The 27,328-nt window shown below is 38.5% G+C and overlaps 2 protein-coding genes across 3 annotated transcripts in view; one reads left to right on the top strand and one right to left on the bottom strand.

Moving 5' to 3' along the window:
• Window positions 1–13,211, bottom strand: part of LOC130905794 (vitamin K-dependent gamma-carboxylase-like) — a 50,125-nt gene extending 36,914 nt beyond the window's left edge. Inside the window, exon 1 of the mRNA XM_057819482.1 lies at window positions 12,948–13,211. Coding sequence (XP_057675465.1) covers window positions 12,948–12,972 — 25 coding nt within the window. The 5' untranslated portion in view covers window positions 12,973–13,211. The remainder of the gene's footprint in view (window positions 1–12,947) is intronic.
• The window catches only part of gmcl1 (germ cell-less, spermatogenesis associated), a 56,973-nt gene that overhangs the window by 10,107 nt on the left and 19,538 nt on the right, over window positions 1–27,328 (top strand). The window contains exon 1 of one of the 2 annotated variants that reach the window (XM_057819483.1): window positions 22,326–22,647. The exons of the other annotated variant lie outside the window; for it this stretch is intronic. The gene's annotated coding sequence lies outside the window, so the exon portion shown is untranslated. Of the gene's footprint in view, window positions 1–22,325; window positions 22,648–27,328 lie in introns of those variants that run through there. 2 annotated transcript variants of the gene reach the window in all.

The following is a 27,328-nucleotide window of genomic DNA, read 5'->3' as shown; positions in this document are numbered from 1 at the left end:
CTCATGTATATGAACCTAATTAATTAATAGGCAAAATGATCAATGCAATATAAATCCTTATCTACTGATAATAACTTTTACGTGCATTGGTTCAGATGATACTGTTCGATTCAAACCTTTGTTTTCAAAAAATACTAAAGAAACATTTTGAAAACTTCCTGAATAAATGTCTGGTTTTTATTAGCAAACATAAACATAGTGAAAATAATTCACTTAATAATGGTAGGGTCAATTCTATCCTTACAACATATGGAACTATTGAAAGATCTAAATTCTCTATATAACTGAACATTGTATCATGCAAAAAAGGTAAGGTTGCTTAAAGGTTGGTAGGGACAATTTTAGCATGCTGAAAAGTTGGTAGTGTTATGTCCCTCCCGTCCCTATGCAAATCTACGCCCTTTTAGTAAAAGTCCTCCTTATTTTCCTTTACTTTAAAAAAAAATCTCTCCGCCTGGAGAGGATTGCTTCAATTAGATCGTTCTGTGTTCTATTTGACAAGCCAGAAAACACAGTGGATGTGTCCAAATGTCTAGCTAACCTTTCATCTTTCGCAGCAAAACCATGTAATCGTTCTACATATATGCCATGTTTAGAAGAGCTACACGCTCATCGTTACCACGAAATGTTAACTCCTGTTTAGCTAGGATGCAGGTTGCATTAATGAGGTCTTTCAAACTCTTTTATTACCTTAGCTTTGAGGATGCTACCGTTGAGCTTCCGCTGTTCGTCAAAGCCAAATCGATCCTTGAGCTTCCAAAAGTTTTTAAAGCAAACAGGCTTTGAATGTGAGTGGTCGAGCTCTCATGTTTGCTGAGGCTTCGTGGTAGTTTTTTAATGTCACAATATCTCGTGTTAGTCCAGACATTGGCACAAGTTGAGAAGAAAAGGCAGGGAAAGCAGCAAAGGCGATTTTTCGAAGGACAGCCACATTGCCAGTCTTTTCGGGTGTACCAGTCCGTTTGAAAAGCGCGAGTTATCCTCTGTCCCGTAGTTTGAAGCAAACCTTTTAGCTCCGGCGTTGTGTTAACCGCGTCCACTTTTAACGGAAAGTCCAGTTTCACGTACGCCCCCTTGCAGTGCGGCAGAGTACTATCTGCCGCAACCTGCGCCTTTTCACTGCGGTTTTATTTCCCATCAGCAAAACTAAATATGTCGCTAACAAACATTAAACTTTAAGGGTTAAAGACATTAGCCAGACTGAGGAAAATCAGGTCAAATAAACGTATCTGGAAACATTATAATGGCGACATGCAGATGTACGGCAACCAGCACGCTCCAATTCCATGTATCAACCCAGTTTGTTAAGGATTGCGCAATCAGAGGTGAGGCTTTACTCGGTGCTGCCGCACCTCTCGTTTCATTTCTTTATTTGAACAGGAAATGGGCAAATTCAGCGATTTTGACTATAGAAAATGTTTGAAATGAGTCATACATAAAGAGCAATGGACAAATATTAATATAAATTTGATGCTATAATTATTTTTTTGTCATGATGACAGGTGAGGCTCTGCCTCACCTGCCTCCCCTGACCGCACGTCACTGCTTTGGTGTATTGTGTAATATTTTATGTTACTAATGATTTAATGTGCATAGTCCATAACTGTCCAGTCAACATTTTGAGTTCCACAACAATTCTGTTTTATTGTGTTATGTATACTTTAGGCATAAGGTGTACATTTAACTAGGGCTGTCAAAAGATTAAAATTTTTTATCAAGTTAATCACAGCTTAAAAATTAATTAATCGTAATTCAAACCATCTCTAAAATATGCCATATTTTTCTGTAAATTATTGGTGGAATGGAAAGATAAGACGGATATATACATCCAACATACTGTACATAAGTACTGAAATTGTTTATTATAACAGTAAATCCACAAGATGGCATTAACTTTATTAACATTATTTCTGTAAAAGGGATCCACGGATAGAAAGACTTATAATTCTTAAAGGATAAATGTGAGTTTGTATATTGTGACTAAATATTGCCATCTAGTGTATTTGTTGAGCTTTCAGTAAATGATACTGTAGTGACTTAACTGTTCTGCCCGAATGCATGATGGGAGGTGGCGTGACCATGACTGTGTGCGGTGGCTGCAAATGCTATATCTTCTCTGCGTTGGGTACACTATAGGGTGTTAAGAAAAAGATCGACTCCTGTCATTCTTCCCCATGTCGCTTCCCACAATAATTATAGTTGCTGTGGGAGAGATGACAAAGCTTTTGCCAATTTGCGTGTGGTCATCTTGGCCATAAAAGTGGCGAAAACTAAGTTCTTGGTGAATCAGTCTTAGCACATTCATACAGTGTCAAAACTAATTGGACTTGTTTAAACATGTATGCTAATTAGGACTGATAACAGAATTGATAGATAATCTGCCAAATAATTCCACAGTATTAAATCACTCTCAATACTTTTTGCTATAACAGTGCGGGGAAGCTGAGTTTGCAAAATCTTTGTGTGCCAATTCTGTTGGCCCTCTGGGGGCCCCTGCTGGCTGGGGGCCCTTGGCAATTGCCTGCGTATGCCTAATTGGACGCGACGCCTCTGCCAATGATCAGCTAATTGGTGCCGACGATGCCAATATACAAAGACTAGCATGTTTAACTCATTTGCTCACAGAAACGTATAAATATGTTCTATTTTTAAACGCTTCATTGTCCCAAAAACGTATTTATACGTCTTTTGAGTTTAAAAAAAAAAAATTTTTTTTTTTTACAAGAAGAATCTATAGCTTGCTATCTATCTGAGAAACAAAAAACATGGCTCCAAACCCATTTTAAAGCAATAACATTGGCCACTGGAGGGCAGTAGCGCATTTTGTAAAGACCCGCAACCCGATTCAACAGCAAAGAAAGGCCGGGCAGCACGGTCGGAGCGCTGGCGGCTATAGACCCTACCCACGTGACGTCACAACTCCGCTCTCCTGACTGGTGCCGCCCACTTGTCCGTCAACACATCGTGTTGACCTGTTACGGCTACGTACATTCCTCCTATTTACGGCGTGTTTTTCTGCTCGTTAACATTAATAATCAAAATGGTGAAGGCGTGTGTGGCGGTCGGTTGCAATAACAGAGAAGATAGACGGAGAGACTTGAAGTTCTACCGGATTCCAAGAGACACGGAGAGGAGAGAGCGAGATGGGCTGCTGCAATTCGACGAGAAAACTGGGCTCCAAACGATTACCACAGATTATGTAGTAGTCATTTTATATCTGGTAAGATGCATTTAATATATATTTAGAGGGTTTTGGGCTGACAACCACAATTAAGATCATTGCTAGGCTAATCGCCGACAACATACACGTATGTATGTAGTGAGAGTGCTATCGCTAAACCATATAAACATTAGAAGCCCTAGCTCCATTGACAAATGACATGAAATACATTAGACTTGACAGTGGATGTTGGCAAGAACAAAAGATTTTGAATTGAAAATTTCGTAACTCACCTTCCGAGCACAAGATTCCTGCCGAATTTTCGTGTACGAGGACCTGTTTCACCCAACCAGCAACGTAGCATTTATAAGCCTCCAAGCTCTTAAAGTTTTTCAAACTTTCGTGAGAATAGGCTGATTTTGTGTGGACAAGATAGTTGTAAATATCAGCGTCAGGCAGAGACGGCGAAGGCAGCCGGTCAAAAATCATCGATTTAGGCATCAAATATGGATCTGGCGACTGTATAGAACGAAGCTTTTCCACATAACGCCTTTTATGCAACACATCCAGTGAGTTTACGGCATCAGAAAGCACCGGGTCTTCCATGAAATGCATTTTAAATTCCTCGATCAATTGAAACCAATGCTAATACAGAGACAAAATGACGGACAAGTGGGCGGAACCATGCAGCGAGCACGTGGTTTTGTGACGTCGGTGGGTAGGGTATATATGCCAGGCGGCGGAAAAATAATCCATCTTTGTGAGATAGACAACGATGAAGGAAAAGTTTACACGTCATCATGGCGACAACAGGCGTCATCTCTCAGTAGTCATGTGTTAACAAATTGTTACTTTGCTATCAAAAGCTCTATTTGTCTTGTACATTATGATATTTTGTAAAAGGAAAAAATATTCAGATGTTTGGGATGTAACTAATGCAAAAAATGGCTGTGTTAAAGTCAAAGTTATGTTTAAAATGTATGCGTTTACAAAAGGCTTATTTTCTCCGTTTTTTTCATCAGAAATTGGAAAATTGCTCAAACCAAGCTATTTTCTAATGCTGATTTCTAAAGAATGGAAAAATATATGAACTTTTTTTTCTGCTGAAAGAAGAGAGTCTAATCTTTCTTTTGGTGGGTTCAATGTCTATATAGCAATAGAACAGAATTTTCTGTGGACCTTGACAAAATCAATCAAAATCCAGAAAAACGGCCGGGAGCAAAGGGCCTTGCACTGGTGAAAATGGCTGGGAGTGAGTGAGTTAATTTATGGGGATATCTTCCGTGTAGTCTGACATACATACAATCAGCTACAAACTTGTGAAAGGCAACCGGCTTAATTTCACTGATTGTAGCCGAATGATCTTCAGAGACGGCTGCGATGACAGATCGTTGTCACGTCCTGCAGTGTTGCCAGTGTTCCGACCAAGACACGGCAGGATTTTATCACTGTAGTCTGACATAAAGCCATCGTGAGAGAAAATTGTCGTATAGTTTGACCTAGGACCGGGATGAGTTATCGCAATTCTTTGTGCTTTTGTTTGTGTTTGTGGCTTTCCTATGCCAAGATGAGTGTCGACAATGGGCCATCCGCGATGCTAGGGCGAAAACTCAAAAGCGCATCTGTCAAGTAAGTGCTAAGATTGACGAGCGCATCCGTGAAGTAGCGGTCTTTTCGTCCAGCCTGCGAGTAACTAATCGGATAATAGCATTGTCCACCAATCAGTGAAGCCCAGGGGTGAAAGTGAGTGGAACGGTCAGGAACGCAGTTCCGGTATAAGATTCAGGGCCGGAACGCTGCTCCGGTATACGGTGCTTTGATTCCGAAAATATGACGGCAACTGTCAAAACGCTAAATAAATAAATACAAAACTGCCACACATGTAGGTTTGCCACCTTTCAGAAATAGAAATAAGGGACGCCCCCCTCACGCCCAAAGCCTTACGGGCGGAAAAAAATGGGGCATACCCAAAACTGCTAAAATGCATAGAAATGTATCTATTTTTAGATGAGAAAACTGTATTGTGCACTATGTGGGCATTGCAGTTTCCTTGCAGCACTTTTTTTTCCCTGCAGGTTAGTGAAAACGAAGTTGTGAAAATCGTAATTAAAATTTGTTTTGTCGGCACTGAATCCAGTCATGTGACCCATTGACAAGCCAAATTTCTTAAGGGAATGTTCCAGGAAAGCTACAATTCCAGCAGCTGACTCGTCTACATCCTCTATGAAGTCCAGCCTTTTGTTGGTGACCCCAGACTCTGGACTGAAGTACTGGACCTCTTCCTGCTCAATTTATTCGAGGCATCGGTCTGGATGGAGAATGCGATGGGTGAAGTTAAGATCTTGAGCACATCACCCACTGCCTTTGGACCCAGGACTTGTTTCAACAGTGCCTCTTGCTTTGTTCTACCCAAAGTCATTTTCTCCACCATTTTGGAATCACATAAAAATCTTCTGATTGAGCATGTGTCCACAGTCAGCACTATTGTAGCTCTGGCCACGTTTTACTTTGTGCTATACCTGTGTCACCTCAGCTGCAGTAATTTAGAGGGTAGGAGTGGAATGATTTCAAATTATTGCTTTAATTTTGGTATCACTATTAATCAATCAATAGATAGTATATTCGCAGTAGGACTATTTATTTAGTGTTTATTTGCTGTTAATCTATTAAGAATAATTCCAAATGAGAAGCATTAGTTAGCATAACAAAATAAGATGTTCTTTATGGGTACATAAATTCATTCCATATTGATTGAAAATAAATGCATGTTAAAAAAAACAAAAAAAAACAATCAACATTCCTGAAAATAATCAACCATAGTAGCAAGCAACTGAATTAGCCTTGCTATGCTCCTATCAATGCAAGATGTACAGTATGAAGGTAAATGTAAATATAGCCTATATGTTATCCATATACAAGAGCATGATAACATACCAAATCAAGTTCAGGGGATGTTTCAGGTACAAAGAATTGTTATGTAGGCTCTTTTGGGATCTTATATTCCGTTTGTGGAGGTCCCCTGGCTGCAGCATGCTGTTTTACACCTCCGTGAGACACTGCAAACTTTCCTGCCTGCCTTGCAGTTCGCTTTATAATCATCATCTTACGACTATCGAGCCACCCACTCCAGTCTATTTTTTGGAGACGTTTCCTCATTTGAGGATGAGGTGGGGTGTCCAAGAGCGTCTGCAGTTTAAGACATCTTTGTTTTGAAACCGCCCGGGGCAGTGCACTGAGTAGAGCGAGCGAGGTAACTAGGCAACAAACCCGGAAGTGGAGCGCAGTGCAGACAGCAGCGGCCGCAGGCAGATAACTGTCTTGCTGTCTTTAATATCTCCTGCCCTTTTTTTTTCATTATTGTTGTCTCAGTTTTCACTCATGAGCACAGGTGTGCATTTGTGTGTGACAGACGTGCATGGGCTGGGCGCACCGCCGCCCGCCCATCCCCGCGGTTCGCCCCATGGGACAATTGTGAAATACGGAATAAACTGCGTTCTGTATTGGTTCAATATAGAACACAACTTTTAATTCCCAATTACGGGACGATTCCGTATTTCAAGGGACGGGTGGCAAGCCTACACACATGCATTTCATCTCCAAGGAAAAAACAATCTACCAACATCAGATTTACATACATGAGTGTTAACAACAAGCATAATAATGTGCTTGAGTAGCGTAATCCGTTTCCACTGATATTTATCATTTATTTTAATCAGGGCCGGCGCTAGCTATTCGGTGCCCTAGGCATAAATGCTTTGTGGTGCCCCCCCCCCAACGATAGAAATGAACAATAAATCTGAACATTTGTCAGTATTGCTTTATTTTACGAAATAACTTAGTTGTCAACAGTAATATTTCACATTCACAAATGTTTCAAACTGTCAAACCAAACAAAAACACAAAAACAAAATGAAATATATATATATATAAATAATAATAATTAAGTCTTTATAAAAAAAAAAACTACCACTGGCACTAAATACTCAAATAAATAAAACTAAATAATTATGCAGGCCCATATTTAAAACACAGATACATGAAAACTTTAATATTATACCTTTATAGACATGGACTGATAGGGCACTATATAAACATTCTGGACATAATGTGGAAACAATGAATATGAAAGGGGAAATCTACATAGCTTTAAGATTGTTTTTTTTTTCTTCTAATTAGTTTCACCAGTAGATGTCGCTCTTGGCCTCTGAACCTCTCGGAAATGACAACGGCTTCTTACTAATGGAAAATTTTTGGTATCAACATAGTCGTTGCATAAAACCACTAACCGGTATGTCTCGTAACATTCCATTTAATTTTTATTGAGCAATGAATTTGCAAGTCACATCATTTCCGCCACAGCGTTTTGGAGTGGGGTTTTTTGGTTGTGCACACTAATAAACCGATCATAACCCGATTTCTGGAGTTACCAGATTATTCAAGTGGTCATGTAAAGAGCATTGTCCGCTATCCTTTATCTGATAAACACCGCTATTTTACATCTCTGAGCATGTGTACAAAAAGAAAAACGGATGTCGCTCGAGAGGCCTTAGGGACGCCAAACTGATTCGCTTTCAGCCTATGGGCCTACTCTGCAGTTAGCGAGCTTGTGTAACGCAATCGCTACACTCGCATTTGAAGAGGTTCAGTGGGACAACTTCAAGCAAGCATGGGTTTTTGGTAGACATGGAGGAAGGCCTATGCTGAGACCAAGAGTTTTACGTCATGTACTTGGAAAGAAATCCAACTATTGACTTAACATGTCAACCAGATTTTTCCTGATTATCACATCACTGAAGTGCACGTAAATGCGTCAGATCTCATTATTGTCATTACCTGGTTATTCCCAGTTATCAGATTATTGTGGTCATGTAAACGTAGCTGATAATAAATAAACAATTGTTTAAAAAAAAAAAAAGACATTCTTACCTGCAAGTGATGCGCGGGCATCATCTCGCTGCTTTTTTTTCCGCCCCCCGACCCTTGTTGTCTTTTCGATGACATTTCCTTTCAAGAATAAACTTCTGCCAAATTTGCGACTGAAGCATAATGGAGCAAACCACTAGGGAATTGGGGGGGGTGGGGGTGGGGGGGTCATGTCAATGGGCGAATGCACGCAGCAAAGCAAAATGCCTGGACTCATTTATCTGTCCAATTGGCTAACATACTGACATGTGATCACCAGGGATAGTTAGCTCTCATCGGTTCAAATGTGCATGTTTTCTGAAACAGCAAAAAATTAAAAAAATTACCCTAATTTTCGCACTATAAGGCGCACCTGACTATAAGCCGCAGCCCACCAAATTTGGCACGAAAACGGCATTTGTTCATAGATAAGCCGCACTGGACTATAAGCCGCAGCTGTCCTCACTGTATCATGGGATATTTACACCAAAAGATATTAATCGGTACAACCTTATTTGACAGCGGCATCATACGACCGACTGTCATAAGACCAAATGAACCATCATTAAACTTTGAAACAATTAGTGCAAAGCTTTATTGCTTCAAGAAGCTTCATTTGGCCATCACTGCTCCCTTGGAGGAGACAGTCAACCTCTGCTGCCACCTGCTGTTGACCGTTGTCATCCAACATGCCTCTTAGCATGCATTGCAGCGCTACAGATGTAAATAACAATCAAAAATCATGTTCTATGCTAAATATTTCTTCAGTTACTGTTCCAATTGTTTCATCAATTGCTAGTTATGGTATTTGCTAACACTTTATTTGAAAGTGGTGCCACAAGTCTGTCATTACACAATCATAATTATGACATGTCTCTGTCCTGAGCATTCATGAATGCTTATAATAGATGTCATTAAGTGTTATCCGGCAAATAATCTCACTTTTGAATGGATACAATCAAAAATCATGTTCTGTGCTAAATATTTCTTCAGTTACTGTTCCAATTGTTTCATCAATTGCTCGTTATGGTATTTGCTAACACTTTATTTGAAAGTGGTGCCACAAGTCTGTCATTACACAATCATAATTATGACATGTCTCTGTCCTGAGCATTCATGAATGCTTATAATAGATGTCATTAAGTGTTATCCGGCAAATAATCTCACTTTTGAATGGATGCAAAAGATCCAAGATGGACAAAAATTGAGTTAGTGACATAATTTGCCAAATGATACTTAATGACATAAGCATTCAGTAATGTCCATGATAATGTCATGTCATAATTTTGATGATCTTATGACAGTCTTGTGACACTGCTGTCAAATAAAGTGTTACCTAAAAAATGAACAAATAAGCCACACTGGACTATAAGCCACAGGTATCAAAATGAAGGAAAAAAGTAGCGGCTTATAGTCTGAAAATTACGGTTAAAAAAAAAAAAAAAAAAAGGCAATGCAACAGAAAATGGATCAAATCTTTAAAAGCAAGGAAATATTCATATCATGAATATATCATATTTAGTTTTATTTTATTTGCTCTGATGGGGAGGTTCAGAATATCTTAGCTGTCAATGTGCACTTTGGACTTGTATTTGTTAATTTATGTTAGGCTACTTATTCATTTCCTTATAATTTAAAAAAGTCAATGTTTGCGCGATCTTCAAAATATATTCCATTTCACTCTGTATAATATAAGTCATTTGTACTTATTTTTCTGACTGTATGTTACTTTTATCTTTATTGTTAAAAAACACAACAAAAAGTAAATGTTTACATTATCTTCAATTTTAATATACATCCTATGATCTTATGTAGTTAAAATTGAAGTTTGGCATTTAGTATGTGAGGAAATGAGGGAAAATAAGGAGATGGAGGTTGGGGTTATATTAGCTGTTTTTGTTAACTTTCATTTTGCAAATCATCGAAAAAATACAATTTTGAATGAAAATCAGTTTTTGTATGTGTTATAGAAATAACTGACCAAAACAGTATTCTTTGCATTTCAGTAGTTTTGACCCCCCCCCCTCCAAAAAAAAAAAAAAAAAACACTTCTGGCTCCATGGCGACCTTCACGTTGGGAAGTTCCGGCAAGAAATTCTAACCACTTTCACGCCTGGTGAAGCCTATTGTTCACTGACGCCCGACTACGTCATAGAAAAAAAAAAGACTAACCAGCTCATCAGCATACCTCTATTTTAGTTATTTTTATCATCTGTTATCTTTTGTATTGCTTAAAAAGACTAATGTATAGCACTTTATTTGTTCCACTGCTTTGTTAGCTGAAATGGTGGGAGGCTTTGAAAAATGAAAAATATTCCTCCCTAACTTATCTTGTGTCATTTTTCCCTAACATAAATCATTAAGTGCTCTTAAGAAAACAATTAGTACCATTGCAATCAAAATGTCAATCAATCCACTTGAATGGAAATCACTTAAAAACGGAAGGAAATCACATTAAATTAATCCAAAATGTCCTGGCGGTGGACCTTCAACTATGTCTTTGCTTCATAGAATGTAACCAATGTTGCCCATCATGATCTTCAGTAGGCCGCCCCATCAATAGCTTTGGACCCCATAAACCACCAGAATGCAGGGCACAACATGGGTACAACCCCAAATAAATTCTAATTCCCTGATATTTGAGCCACCAACTTGTGTGCCTGCGTGCTACAGTGATAAAATCCTGCCGTGTCTTGGTCGGAACACTGGCAACTAGGGTTGTTCCGATCATGTTTTTTTGCTCCCGATCCAATCCCGATCGTTTTAGTTTGAGTATCTGCCGATCCCGATATTTCCCGATCCGATTGCTTTTTTTTGCCGATCGATCGGGTCCGATCAAGTCATTTTCAAAGTAACGGAATTGGCAAAAAATATCGGCCATGCCTTTTTTTAATATATATATATTTTTAGGGCTGTCAAAATTATCGCGTTAACGGGCTTTAATTATTTTTTTTAATTAATCACGTTAAAGTATTTGATGCAACGCTCAGACAGATTTAAATGACAGTACAGTGAACTGCTTGTTAATTGTGTTTTATGGAGTTTTGCCGCCCTCTGCTGGCGCTTGGGTACGACTGATTTTATAGGCTTCAGCACCCATGAGCCTTGTGTAAGTAATTATTGACATCAACAATGGCGGGCTACTAGTTTATTTTTTGATTGAAAATTTTACAAATTTTATTAAAACGAAAACATTAAGAGGGGTTTTAATATAAAATTTCTATAACTTGTACTAACATTTTTCTTTTAAGAACTACAAGTCTTTCTATCCATGGATCGCTTTAACAGAATGTTAATAATGTTAATGCCATCTTGTTGATTTATTGTTATAATAAACGAATAGTCCTTATGTACTGTATTTTGAATGTATATATCCATCTTGTGTCTTATCTTTCCATTTCAAAAATAATTTACAGAAAAATATGGCATATTTTATAGATGGTTTGAATTGCGATTAATTGCGATTGATTATGATTAATTAATTTTTAAGCTGTAATTAACTCGATTAAAAATTTTAAACGTTTGACAGCCCTAATATTTTTTAATGAAATCGTTTTCTAATTGTATTTTAACGTTACAGACATAATATGTTACACTCATCCAGAGTCTTTAGTTTAGGCTTAAGGTAGGGTTATCAAATTTATCCCAATAACGGCGGTAATTAATTTTTTAAGAAATGTTTCACGTTAAAATATTTAACGCAATTAATGCATGCGCTGCACGACCCACTCACGCATTGTCACGCTCATTCTGTAATGGCACCGTTATACCTATATAGAGAGATAAAAGGCAGCATAAAATGAATAGAGTGAATTTTGGCAGCCATTGGAGCCGTTTTTTTAATTGGCTAAAGCCTTACAATCCCTCTCCCTACGATTAGAAATATCATGGGCAGCAATGTGGGGAAGCAAGGTAGCAATATATCTTTTTCATAACACCTAATGTTATTTCCCAACGCAAAGAAGATATATCAATTGGTAGCACTACGTACAGTCATGGTTCCACTTCCCATCATGCATTTGGGCATGGCTGCAGTATCATTAACCGAAAGCTCAACAAATACACTAGATGGCAATATTTAGTCACAATATACAAAGTCACAAGTCTTTCTATCCGTGGATCCCTGTCACAGAAAGAATGTTAATAATGTAAATGCCATCTTGAGGATTTATTGTCATAATAAACAAATACAGTACTTATGCACTGTATGTTGAATGTATATAGTCGTCCGAGTTTTATTCATTTTTTTCTTAATGCATTGCCAAAATGTATATGATAGGGAAAAATTATCGGGAATGATTGGAATTGAATCGGGAGCAAAAAAAAAGCAATCGGATCGGGAAATATCTGGATCGGCAGATACTCAAACTTAAACGATAAGGATCGGATCGGGAGCAAAAAAACATGATCGGAACAACCCTAGTACTAATGCAATCATGGGAGCAATTTTAACAACTTTTAACGATTGATTCAGGGTAAAGGGTAAATTAGGGTAAAGAATTGGGCTAGGGCCAATTGTCCCAAAAACTTTTTAAACTTCACATACTGTTACCTATGTTTTTTATTAAATTTTTATTTTTTTATTTTTTGAGGGAAGAAAAAACAAAACATGAAAATTATCACCAGTTACTTTGCCAAATAACTAATTACTCTTTCATTCAGGTAATTGAGTTACTAACGCAATTACTTTTTGGGAGAAGTAATTTGTAACTATAATTAATTACTTTTTTAAAGTAAGATTAACAACACTGGTGCTTGCGTACGGGGCAAAATTTTGGTCACCCCCAATAAAATCTCACTCCAAGCTTTTTCTAAAAGTTGGCAGCTCTGTGTTTGTATTACCGGTAATTAAAAATACAAAACATAGCCAGGCTAACAAGTTTACCTGCACTCGCGTCTCGGGACTCCATGTTCTGTAATGTTGAAACAAAACTAATGATGAGATTTTGGATTATGGCACAGAAAAGTCTTCGGTCTGACGTCCCTGCCCCAGTGGCCTATACTACGAACGGAGTTCAACCTCCCCAGAAGTAATCCAGTTTACCAGCGGGTAACCGAAGTTGACAAAGCCTAGTTGTCTAGTTTGTGGTCAATCGGTGCTACGACACTGATTATGAGGTTGATTAGTCGGACCTGTGTCAACCCAGTCAGAGTTACTGCACCTTCACATAAAAGGGGGCGGAGATCAGTCAAACACTACTTGTGATGATGGCACGGTCACCTTACTTCACGGAGGAGGAATGCGCGATAATCATGCGGAGTTATGAGGAAATAAAATGCACCCTCACCGCAAAATCCAAGTAGAGCGAGTAGAGTGCGACGGGTCTGTTGGCAGTGAATTTACAGATCGTGTGATTTGTGAATGTGTCAATATGCCAGTTTACTTATGTCAATGAAAAGAAATAAAGCCTGCTGTCAGGACAATAAAATTAGATTTGGTACGTTAACTGTAAGCAATAATTGATCGCGCATCACCACATGAAGCTGGATTATTGTATGTTTAGTCCCATTGACTGAATGAATACGTATGTCCTTTCTTTTTGCGCATTGCGGGGGTGGAGGGGGGGGGGGGGGGGGGTTCGCTGGAATGAATGTGCGTGTGTATCCAAAAAAAAAAAAAAAAACATTTGTTACAAGACAGTATATATTAGGGCTGTCAAAATTATCGTGTTAACGGGCGGTAATTAATTTTTTAAATTAATCACGTTAAAATATTTGACGCAATTAACGCACATGCCTCGCTCAAACAGATTAAAATGACAGCTCAGTGCCTTGTTACTTGTGCTTTTTGGTATTTTTTCGCCCTCTGCTGGCGCTTGGGTGCGACTGATTTTCCCACATTGCACCATGAGCAATGTGTAATTATTGACATTAACAATGGCGAGCTACTACTTTATTTTTTGATTGAAAATTTTACAAATTTTATTAAAACGAAAACATAAGAGGGGTTTTAATAAAATTTCGATAATTTGTACTAACATCTATCTTTTAAGAACAACAGGTCTTTCTATACATGGATCGCTTTAAAAGAAAGGTAATAATGTTAATGCCATATTGATTTATTGTTATAATAAACAAATACAGTACTTATGTACAGTGTGTTGAATGTAAATAACAGTCTTGTGTCTTCTCTTTCCATTCCAACAATAATTTACAGAAAAATATGGCATATCTTATAGATGGTTTGAATTGCGATTAATTGCGATTAATTAATTTTTAAACTGTGATTAACTTGATTAAAAATTTTAATCGTTTGACAGCCATAGTATATATATATATATTTTTTTAAATACTACGTTTGAAAAAAGTGAAAAAACATGTCTTATATGTATCTCTTTCCAATGCTAAATATGAATAAATACAAAAACTTTTTTTGGGGGGGGGGGGCGCTACATCGCGATTTTTCACTTATCGCGGCGGGTTCTGGTCCCCATTAATCGCGAAAAACAAGGGATCACTGTACTATATATGCTCAATAATTTTTTTCATATGCTAGCTAGATGTGTAATCAACATTTACAGTTTAATGTGAATGTGTCACAATAGTGTAATAACAAAAGAATTTGAATAAGATGTCATTTTTCCATAGGTTTGTGTAAAAGTCCCTTTTTCAAAAATGTTTTGTGGTGGCTGTTACTGCGAATTTGTAAAGCAACCAATTGCAACTAATCATGCGGAGTTATGAGGAAATGAAATCCACCCTCACTGCGAAATCCAAGTACAGCGAGTAGAGCGCGACCGGTCTGTTGGCAGCGAATTTACAGATTGTGTGATTTGTGAATGTGTCAATATGCCAGTTTACTTATGTCCATGAAAAGAAATAAAGCCTGCTGTCAGGACAATAAAATTGGATTTGGTATGTTAACTGTAAGCAATAATTTATCGCGCATCACCACATGAAGCTGGATGATTGTATGTTTAGTCCCATTGACTGAATGAATACGTATGTCCTTTCTTTTTGCGCATTGCAGGGGGGGTGGGTTTTTTTTTTCGCTGGAATGAATGTGCGTGTGTATCCCAAAAAAAAAAAAAAAAATTGTTACAAGACAGTATATATTAGGGCTGTCAAAATTATCGTGTTCACGGGCGGTAATAAATTTTTTAAATTAATCACGTTAAAATATTTGACGCAATTAACGCACATGCCTCGCTCAAACAGATTAAAATTAGGGCTGTCAAACGATGAAAATTTTTAATCGAGTTAATTACAGCTTAAAAATTAATTAATCGCAATTCAAACCATCTATAAAATATGCCATATTTTTCTGTAAATTATATATATATTCTGTAAAATAAATTGTTGGAATGGAAAGATAAGACACAAGAAGGATATATACATTCAACATACGGTACAAAAGGACTGTAGTGGGCATTTCACTCTACTGTCATTTAAATCTGTCTATGCTGTCCTCACTCCGAAGCGTCTACTTTTTCCAAAGCTAGACAGCTAGTGAACGACGCCTTAATAATTAGACTTCTTCCTTTTTCATCTGATTTATTAATAAAATGGCCTCAAACCATTGTCCTCTTTAGACCGTCGTAAAACTACAAAAAAAAAAGTACACAATCATTTCATTAGCAACAACGTTAGCTTAGCACGCTATACAGGTTCACTAAACATAAACAAAAAGCGTCTCATACAAAAAATATAACATTTCGCTTACTAACATAATATGTACATTCTTTACAACAACCATACTTACGGACAAATCTTGTCCAAGGATCATATAAGCACAACATTATCAGCCCGAGACGTCGTGCAGCCATAATGAACTGGAAAGAAAACAATAAACCATGTCGCAAAGCGACCACAAGAGTTCGCTGTTGGACAGCACAAAATGTCTTGCTGTAAAACTTACCAAAAGGCAGAATACTTTCTGAGCGGGACATGTGCGTTAATTGCGTCAAATATTTTAACGTGATTAATTAAAAAAATTAATTACCGCGCGTTAACGCGATAATTTTGACAGCCCTAATTAAAATGAATGAATACGTATGTCCTTTCTTTTTAGTTTGGGCCTAAAAAATCCAGCCCGACCCGGCCCGAGCCAGATCAATTAACTTGATTTGAAGGCCCGAGCCCGAACCCCCCAAAAAATAAAATTATGTTGTATTTGTGAGGACTCAGGAGTAGAAGGAAATGCGGGGATGCCATGCATTTTTGCGTAAATTAACCCCTTAATGCCTAAATTTTTTTCCAATAATAAAAAAAATAATTGGGGTGTGTTTTTACTTTCAAATAGATGCTAAATTAAATTGAAAGTGTTAATTTGAATATAGCCCATAAAATAGTCATACATTTAGGTATGATGCCGATTAGCGACAACAGGCAATTAAGGAAAACAAATGGCAAAAAAGGCACATTCCCATCTCAGGTCTGAACACACTTTTATCGCAACATCTTTTTTCACTGCTTGTGAAATTCTGAAAATCAATTATTGTTTTTGTTTAAACACAGAATCGCCGGCCGAATCGCGAATCATCTAAGAATCGGAAATTTTGCACACCTCTAGGGCCCAGTGTCTCCTTCAGAGGTCATGGGTCTTCCAGCAGGGCAATGACCCAAAACACACTTCAAAAAGCACTAGAAAATGGTTTCAGAGAAAGCACTGGAGACTTCTAAAGTGGCAAGCAATGAGTCCAGACCTCAATCTCATAGAACATCTGTGGAGAGATCTGAAATTGGCAGTTTGGAGAAGGCACCCTTCAAATCTCAGAGACCTGGAGCAGTTGGCCAAAGAAGAATAGTCTAAAATTCCAGCAGAGCATTGTAAGAAACTCATGATGGATACCGGAAGTGGTTGTTCGCAGTTATTTCGTCTAAAGGTTTTGGTACATAGTATTAGGGCAAGGGTGCCAATACTTTTGTCCGGCGCATTTTTGGAGTTTTGTGTAAAATGATAATGATTTATTTTTTTTTCATTCTCTTTTGTGTTTTTTTTCCACACCATAACTGAAAACTTACAAAGTGTTGTTTTAGTCCGATATAAATGGGGTCCAACTTTTAGAAGGCAGAAAGATAATAAGCAAACGTAGCTACAAAAATATTTTTCAAAGCATGCGAAAGAAAAGAAGCAAACATTGCAACAAAAATATTTTTCGAAGAATCCAGTTTATATATAGATATTAGGGTTGTTCCGATCAAGTTTTTTTGCTCCCGATTCGATCCCGATCGTTTTAGTTTGAGTATCTGCCGATCCCGATATTTCCCGATCCGATTGCTTTTTTTTGCTCCCGATTCAATTCCAATCATTCCCGTTAATTTTTCCCGATCATTTACATTTTGGCAATGCATTAAGAAAAAAATGAATAAAACTCGGACGAATATATACATTCAACATACAGTACATAAGTACTGTATTTGTTTCTTATGACAATAAATCCTCAAGATGGCATTTACATTATTAACATTATTTCTGTGAGAGGGATCCACGGATAGGAAGACATGTGACTTTGTATATTGTGACTAAATATTGCCATCTAGTGTATTTGTTGAGCTTTCAGTAAAATGATACCGTAGCCCTGTCCAAATGCATGATGGGAAGTGGACCCATGACTGTGCGTAGTGCTACCAATTTATAAATCTTCTCTGCGTTGGGAAATAACATTAGGGGTTAAGAAAAAGATCAATTGCTACCTTGCTTCCCCACATTGCTTCCCGTGATATTTCTAATCGTGGGAAGAGGTATTGTAAGGCTTTAGCCAATTAAAAAAAGGCTGAAAGGCTGCCACAATTCACTCTACTCATTTTACGCTGCTTTTAATCTCTCTATATCGGTAAAACGGCGTCATTACAGATTGAGTGTGACAATGCGTGAGTGGATCGTGCAGCGCATGCATTAATTGCGTTAAATATTTTAACGTGATACATTTTTTAAAAAAATTAATTACCGCCGATATCGGGATAAATTTGATAACCCTACCTTAAGCCTAAATTTAAGACTCTAGATGAGTGTAACATATTATGTCTGTAACGTTAAATACAATTAGAAAACAATTTAATAAAAAAAAAATATATATATATATATATTAAAAAAAGGCATGGCCGATATTTTTTTGCCGATTCCGATACTTTGAAAATGACGTGATCGGACCCAATCGATCGGGACATCTCTAATAGATATTATATATTAAAAAAAACCTAGATATCTGTTGCGCGCTCTTAGCCAATAGAGACCACCGTCGTCACTTGTTGACTATTCGATAATTAGTCGATGGAGCCTAGACTTTAAAATAGCCGATTGTTCGATTTTCTAACAATGTTCAAACGGCTTGGTTTGCCATAAATCGTCAAAAATTCAGGAAAATTTAGATTTGCTTAGTAATTATGAAAAAAAAAATCCAACGTCCAAACGGAAGAATAGCTACATTGATACGGTTTGTTATAAGGTTGGGTACCTCACGATACGATAAGATTCACGATACAAATCTTATGATATGGCGATACGACGATTATCAATACATTGGTCAGGAAATCATCCGATATTTGAAAAAACAACTAATAAACAGAAAAACAAGGTTCTGCTATGAATTGGGATGAGTTTATCACTAGTTCTTCTGCCCTCAGTTGAGCGTATGGCTACTCGACTTCGGCAGCGAGCCAAACCGACAAAGAAAAATGGAGGCCCAAACTCCTTCCTCTCATTTATTTTTGTGTGTGAACGTGTGTGTGCGTAGTAAAACTGAAACATACATAAAACCCCAATGTTATACACAAAATAAAAGGTTCTATACAATACCATGTTCATGTAAATAACAGAAAAATGGTTCCATTATGAGCTAATAATGAAGTGGCTACTCTAGCTTAGCACAAAAACGTGTGGGTTCGCGCCACATAAACAACAACAAAATAACAGAACACACACACCAAAATTACATCTAACCCATTGTTAAAACGTACAAACTTACAGATTTTGTTTTGTCAAGGGTTCACAACGATGTATATGGTGCAGAGGAGGTGTGTAACGTCTTAAAACCTCAAGGCCTCTTTTCCAACTGAATTAAAAAGTTCTTTCTGCCTGCTGTTTACAGCAAGTCGCCACTAGGGGAAGCCAAGCGCACACAGCAATACCAAAGAAAAACTGCAAAGTAAGAGTTACAATAGCGACATCCTGTGGACGGATGAACAATGTACAATCTTAGAAAGAAATTAAACGCAAAAAGTAGTCAACACAAGACCAGAGGACATAACACGAGTAGATGTCCAATCCATTTGAACTGGGATGATGGCAGCAAATAAACATTCATTCATTCGCTGCCATTCCTCCCACTTCAAAAGGATTAGACATATATGGCCGTCAGTGGCAGCCAATGGCTGGCAACGAGGTAATTTTGTTGCATTTTAGGTAATTACCTGTTGATTTTCAGTCACTTCCTATTGAATTTGGGGCATTTTATGGGTCACTTCCTGTTGATTTTGGGCTACAGAACAGGAAGTGACCCGGGAATCTCCCAGATGAATAGGCAGTGACTAAAACTCAAGAGGAAGTGACCTTTGAATGCCCTAAAATGAACAGAAAGTGACCTGTAAATGGCCTGAAAATTGGAAAGAGTGACTGTGAACTCTCTGGTTTGGAATGAATGAACGATCATTCATCTATTCCAGTCTAAATGGCATAAGTGGGTAGAGTAACAAAAAAAATTACTCAAGTAAGAGTAGCTTTACTTCTAAAAAATATTACTCAAGTAAAAGTAGTCATCCATAAATTTAGTCAAGTACAAGTAAAAAAGTATTCGTTGAATACATTATTGAAGTAATGACTAACACTGTGAGTAACTGCTTAAAATGTCAGATTTTTTCATAATGGTTTATGTTTTTCTCAGCACAACTTCATCTATATTAATTGTCATTTTTATAATATGCTATAACCTATTATATGACCATATTAGGCCAAAAATATAACCAGAAAAATAATTGAATTTAGGCCAGAATAATGCAGCATGAGTGCCCTCTAGTGGAGAAAAAAAACATTGTTACATCTGAATGGTATCATGGGGTCATGTGGTTATTGTTGCTACGTCTCATTGGTGAAACTGAGATAGCCACTTTCGGCATCCCTGGCAAAAATAAAGTCAATATGTAGTATAAAGATAAAAAAATGTAATGACTCTACAGTCCCTGACAAAAGTCTTGTCGCTTATCCATTTTGTTGAAACAATTATTAATAACCTGACTTTTAATAATTCAGTTGGTTTCAGAAATGGCTCATATGAAAGCTAAGACCCTCCCAAATGATGTTGAATGTACAAAAATATATTTGTTTCACTGAAAAAAGATTTATCATTTAATGAAGACATAAAGGTCAAATTTTGGCAAGACAAAAGTTTTGTCGCCTACAGAAAGTCGTGTGAAAATTGAACAAAAAATGTACTTCCAATACAAAAATATGTTACATAACATTAGCGAATTAAGTAGTGGTGCCGTGAGATCCAAATTTAATATTTTGTATGACTTCCATGTGGTTCGGGAAGGATTCATACAATTTATTGATGAAGTCATCAGGAGCATCAAAGAAAGCAGTCTTGCATGCCTCCCAGAGTTCATCAACATTCTTGCGTTTCGTCTTCCATGCTTCCTCTTTCATCCTTTTCATGTCTGGTGACTGGGCTGGCCAGTCCTGGAGGATCTTGATCTTCTTTGCCTTGAGGAACTTTGAGGTAGAGATTGAAGTATGCGATGGAGCACCATCCTGCTGCAGAATTTGTCCATTTTATGGTTAGGAATGTAAGAGGCAGCTAAGATTTGTTGATATTTCAGACTATTTATGTTGCCTTCCACCCTGCAGATCTTTTGCACACCACCATTCTGGATGTAACCCCAGACCATGATTTTGCCAACACCAAACTTCACTGTTTTGTGGCAAAAGGTGGATTTTTCAGATGAATCTTCCATTGAATTACACCACAGTCGCTGCAAATATTGCAAGAGACCTACTGGTGCCCGCATGGATCCGAGATTCACTCAGAAAACAGTGAAGTTTGGTGGTGGCAAAATTATGGTCTGGGGTTACATCCAGTATTGGGGTGTGCGAGAGATCTGCAGGGTGGAAGGCAACATAAATAGTCTGAAATATCAACAAATCTAAGCTGCCTCTTACATTCCTAACCATAAAAAGAGACACATTCTGCAGCAGGATGGTGCTCCATTGCATACTTCAATCTCTACCTCAAAGTTCCTCAAGGCAAAGAAGATCAAGATCCTCCAGGAGTGGCCAGCCCAGTCACCAGACATGAACAGGATGAAAGAGGAAGCAGGGAAGACGAAACCCAACAATGTTGATGAACTTTGGGAGGCATGCAAGACTGCTTTCTTTGATGTTCCTGATGACTTCATCAATAAATTGTATGAATCCTTGCCTAACCGCATGGATGCAGCCCTTCAAGCCCATAGAAGTCATACAAAGTATTGAATTTGGATCTTACAGCACCACTACTTAATTCGCTAATGTCATCTAACATATTTTTTTTTGTATTTGAATTACATTTTTTGTTCAATTTTCACTCTACTTTCTGTAGACGACAAAACTTTTGTCTTGCCAAAATTTGACCTTTATGTCTTCATTAAATGATAAATCTTTTTTCAGTGAAACAAATATATTTTTGTACATTCACCATCATTTGGGAGGGTCTTACCTTTCATATGAGCCATTTCTGAAACCAATTGAATATTTAAAAGTCAGGTTATTAGCAATTGTTTCAACAAAATGGATAAGCGATAAGACTTTTGTCAGGGACTGTAGTGTAGCCCAAAGTAACTGAGTTAGAGTATTGTTTCTTCTTCACAAATCTACTCAAGTAAAAGTGAAAAGTATTGAGTAAACTACTTACTTACTTACTTAAACTACTTAAGAAGTACATTTTTCTCAAAAGGTTACTCAAGTAAATGTAATGGAGTAAATGTAACACAATACTACCCACCTCTGCTTAATTGATTGGGCGTCTAGCACTGTCAGCCTGAGTTAACAGAGACATTATTTTGGTGGAATATTTTGGTGGTAACTTGCTGGTTCCTTTTATTTATTTATTTATTTTTTTTATAATGGACATTTTTCTAAAACGATATCTTGATTCTTGGCAGGAGCATATCGATATTTTGTCACACCACCCGTTTGTAAGTCCATGAATTACACTAAAGTTTTTCTGACGCAAGATGGCCAACAGTTTCTCTTGACTCCGTCTTCTAACATCTCGACATATGTGATATCTATGGGTTATCAGATGTACTACGTCATTCCAACACGAAAGGCGCTAATGAGCTCAGCAGCGTGACGCACCCTGTGTACGCGTAGGCTACAAGAGAAGAAGACGAGAAAAAACACAAAAGCAGTTTCCCAGGATAGCTATTTAGCGGCAAACATCTCAATTTCTATTTTTCTCCAAATTTTGGACAATATGTAAATGGTGAATAGGCTTTTGCGAAAGCTTAGCTTGTGACGGCCGACGCTGTCGTCGTTAAAGACTTTGTTTTGTATGGTAATTCGTAAGAGCTAACCCATCCTCATCTGTGGGTGAAACAGGCAGACGTGGTTTGTTTTGTACTCAAAAGTCCACGTCAAACCTACCCGACTGTCCCGTCCACGTCAAAAGGTAAAGTAACATTTTCGTGCTAAATTAAGCATCATATAGGTTTGCAGGTCATATAAGAGAGCAGCCTTTTACCTTTCTGCAACATCTATAGGTCGCGTTCAGTCCTTTTAGGGTGTACTAGTAACTGATGGAATGATGATACCTGAAGGAGTTTTGACACATTACACAAACTGTTGGTCACGCTATAGTGACTTCTGCAGTAGTTCTAAAATTGCAAGGTAAAGTGGAAATATGATGAAAAAGATGAACATGCGAACCCAAATTTAGCCTGTGAAATTGTTTTATCATGTATTAGCTAGTTCGTAGCTAAATTATGATGCCATTTTTATTTTTATTTCATTTGCTTAATTTGTTCACTGAGTTATGACAAGTAATTTTTCCTATAAACCCTGGGTGTGTAAATGCTAGAATTAGTCAGCATGTAAATTATAGCAAATTTGTAATAAAATTCAGGTCGTTTTTTAATTATTGTAGAAGTTTGTTAAATTAAAGGCAAAGTTCAGAATTTTTTACATCAGGCTTGAAGTGCGTATGACAGCAAAAAGCATGTTTATTTCATATTTTTCGCTGTATTTTATGCTGCTGAATGAAATGGAGCGCTTGGATGTGTGCGAAAGCGATCGATATATTAATTCAGTTTTTTTGAATCCCGCGACTTCCTGGATTGACGAGGATTCCGAATGTGACGTCAACTGGATAGTCATCTTCAGTATACATCCAATGGAGGAAGTCGGCGTGATGTCACGATGACGTCACCTCGCTTAGCAACGTGTCGCCATTTTGTGAAGGGGGAACGCACAGCTAAACATTCCATAGACAAATGTCTGAAATTCATACATTTCAGGTGTGTTTTGCGTCTTTTTTCCTAAAAACGTCTTAAATGTGGCTTATTATTATCAAGAGTCACTGCCGACAGACGCGAGGAGGCGATGCAATTTAAAATTAGCGTTTATTGGCTTACAAAGCTGCCGATACAAAGTCGCAGCTGATAGCTGGATAAACAAAGGAATGGCCTGCAGTGGAGTTCGGAAACATCTACAACTACCGCATAAAGTCACCCAGTAAGTTTACCTTTATCATTTACGTGGAATATGTACTGTGTGGAACTGAGAAAATTGGTAGTGTATAAGAAGTGATTATTTCTGCCGAAACCGGTAATTCGCCTCCAAGCGTTATTTAGCCGTGAGCACATCACGGCAAAATAACCAATTCCGACCAGGCCAATAATATTCCGATTGACTAATCAGAGCAGTTCACGGCAAAAGAAAAATAATGCTTTGCGAGTTGCTGGTTACGGTAATAATAACCACTGCCTAGTCTATTGAATCCTAGCAGCTAATTGGGGCAAAAATTAAAGTGTACTCACCAGTAATAAAATGTCGGCTGCAAACGTAAATGTGCTTGGATTTAGGTTCCCACAGGCGAAAATAGTCCACGGAACAGTCTTCTTTTACTGTTCCTCGATTAATTGCTCTTAGCCATTTGTTTCTCCTTTTTTTCTCACGTGGAAAAATGAAGAACTTCAAATGCGGCTCCGAACTTGTTCCTTGTGTGACAACCCACAACACAGCAACTTTTCGCCATTCCGACGGAAAAAAGACCGCAAATCAAATGAAAGTTAAACGCGTTAGTATTACAATGCACGACAGAGAAACTGCTTGTGACTTGTCTTTTGCCCCATTTACAATATGGCGACGCTGTGTTGTGGCTGGTGAGGTCATTAAATGCCCGGATGTCCGACTTCCTCTATACTACACTATGCAGAACGACTGCGGATTCAGTTGATTTTGCGGACTAATTCGTTTATTTTTCGCATCACGCCAGCCAAATGTGCTGGAGAAAACAATTCTGACAGCTGTGTGACCATTGGACTTATGAGGAAGTGAATAAACATCGTGTTTTGTATTATGTCAAATACTGGGATCATGGCACACATTTTATAAGGAAGTGGCTTGCACTTTGTGGCCGGCGATCGGCGGCTATTGCCGCCCCCCCCCCCTGGTGCTCTTTGTGTGCCCACCGATAATGCACTTTCCTCGGCATGGCCACGAGCAGCTCCGTGCTCCGATGTCTGCCGAGAATGGGCTATTTTCAGCGAGCACTGCCAGCCCGCCGTGGCCCCAGTAGAACGGCGAGCTGGATTTTGCTCGTCCAGTCCTCTTTGTGTGCCCGCCCAGAATGTGATTTTCTCGGCTTGATGGCGAGTCCTGGCAGCCCGCTGTGGCCCCAGTACAACGACGGTTTGGCTGATCCAGCCCGATCAGTCCTCCTCGCGTGCCCGCCGAGAATGCGCTTTCCTCGGCTTGGCCACGCGCAGCTCTGTGCTCCCATGTCGGCCGTTTTTTTTCCCACCGAGAATGGACTATTTTCGGAGTTTTATCCCAGCGACAAGCACTGCCAGCCCGCCGTTATTTACGCTCTTTCCTCCATCTCAGAAGCTGAGGCGGGCAGGGAAATGACAAAAGCCGGTGGCATAAAATACAGTTCGGGAGGTGCAAGAAGTGGACAGTTTTGACCATTATGGAGTAATTTTGCCATGTCGTACTGAATAAGTGCATTTTTAATATTTCATATTTCATTTAGCACATGGCCGTTATTTGTCATGACCATACCATTTATTTGGTAATTAGGGAAAAATACTTCGATAAAAAGAATATCCTGTAAAAATTTTGAAGTAGAGAGATTGACAGAATGACATTTTGCTGCTCTCTTCGTCGCATTTTCCCTGTTATGAATAATTCCCCCTCAACGGGCTTAAGTCCAAATCGGATGAAACCATTCACCTGCAGACGTCCTGTTGGGGACCCTAGAGCCCTATAATGGTAGGCGTGGCTAAACCGCAGATTAAAAGAGTAATTTCTTGTCATCTGCGCTTTGCCAATTTGTTGTATATAGTCGAATCGTGTCAAAATACGATTGTAATTCACATAATAATGCTATTTAAGACTTTTTTTATCCTGTCTTACGCACTTTAATCTTCGCGTTAGCAAGGGTTTAAGTAGCAGGTAAAGTTGATTTCAACAAATTCCGTGTAGTATGTTAGTTATTTGTAGTTTCAGGGCTCCGGAGTGGCTAAGCTAGCGCGGGTCAATTGGGCTGACTTAGCATGCCGATAAAAAACAACATATGCACGGATGAAAATCATCGATGACCCATGCAATCAATAGTGTTGGCTATGTTTTCAGAATAAAGTTATTAACAACAGACTAAAAATGTATGCATTCAGTGGAGGGGGGAAAAGTCATGTAAAAATCCACCAGGTACAATAGCAGCAAAAAGTTTCGTATCCATCCAACAAATCCTCAACATTTCAGTAGTTTGTTTGTTTCTATTATAAACACAATTTGGTACGGCAAATTCTATTGACATAGTGTATTATTCACAAGATTTTTTTTGTTTTGAAAGCGATACACGTACCACTTGTTTGAACGCAGCAGTGTGTAGAACTTGTAAAATGTAAGCTCCATTGTATGTGTGTGGCTTTCACCAACAGTGGGGCAAATAAGTATTTAGTCAACCACCAATTGTGCAAGTTGTCCTACTTGAAAAGATTAAGAGACGCCTGTAATTCTCAACATGGGTAAACCTCAACCATGAGAGACAGAATGTGGGGGGGGGGGGGTGACATTGTTTGATTTTTAAAGAATTTATTTCCAAATTAGAGTGGAAAATAAATATTTGGTCACCTACAATCAAGCAAGATTTCTGGCTGTCACAGATGCCTAACTTCTTCTAACAAGGTCTAACGAGGCTCAACTCGTTACCTGTATTAATGGCACCTGTTTTAACTCATTATCGGTATAAAAGACACCTGTCCACAACTTCAGTCAGTCACACTCCAAACTCCACTATGGCCAAGACCAAAGAGCTGTCGAAGGACACCAGAGACAAAATTATAGACCTGCACCAGGCTGGGAAGACTGAATCTGCAATAGGTAAAACGCTGGGTGTAAAGAAATTAACCGTGGGAGCAATTATTAGAAAATGTAAGACATACAAGACCACTGATAATCTCCCTCGATCTGGGGCTCCATGCAAGATCTCACCCCGTGGCGTCAAAAAGTACACGTCCAGGCCCGTCTGTGGTTCGCTAGAGAGCATTTGGATGATCCAGAAGAGGACTGGGAGAATGTGTTATGGTCAGATGAAACCAAAACAGAACTTTTTGGTAGAAACAAAGGTTCTCGTGTTTGGAGGAGAAAGAATACTGAATTGCATCCGAAGAACACCATACCCACTGTGAAGCATGGAGGTGGAAACATCATGCTTTGGGGCTGTTTTTCTGGAAATGGACCAGGACGACTGAGCTGTGTAAAGGAAAGAATGAATGGGGCCATGTATCGAGAGATTTTGAGTGAAAATCTCCTTTTATTAGCAAGGGCATTGAAGATGGGACGCGGCTGGGTCTTTCAGCATGACACTGATCCCAAACACACAGCCAGGGCAACAAAGGAGTGGCTTCGTGAGAAGCATTTCAAGGTCCTGGAGTGGCCTAGCCAGTCTCCAGGTATCAACCCCATAGAAAATCTGTGGAGGGAGTTGAAAGTCCGTGTTGCCTAACGACAGCTCCAAAACATCACTGCTCTAGAGGAGATCTGCATGGAGGAATGGGCCAAAATACCAGCAACAGTGTGTGAAAAGCTTGTGAAGAGTTACAAAAAACATTTGGCCTCCGTTATTG

The sequence above is a fragment of the Corythoichthys intestinalis genome, chromosome 17 (assembly GCF_030265065.1).
Source record: "Corythoichthys intestinalis isolate RoL2023-P3 chromosome 17, ASM3026506v1, whole genome shotgun sequence".
Classification (NCBI taxonomy): Eukaryota; Metazoa; Chordata; class Actinopteri; order Syngnathiformes; family Syngnathidae; genus Corythoichthys; species Corythoichthys intestinalis.
The sequence above is the reverse complement of the archived record's forward strand: the minus strand, read 5'-3'. Positions and strand labels throughout refer to the sequence as shown.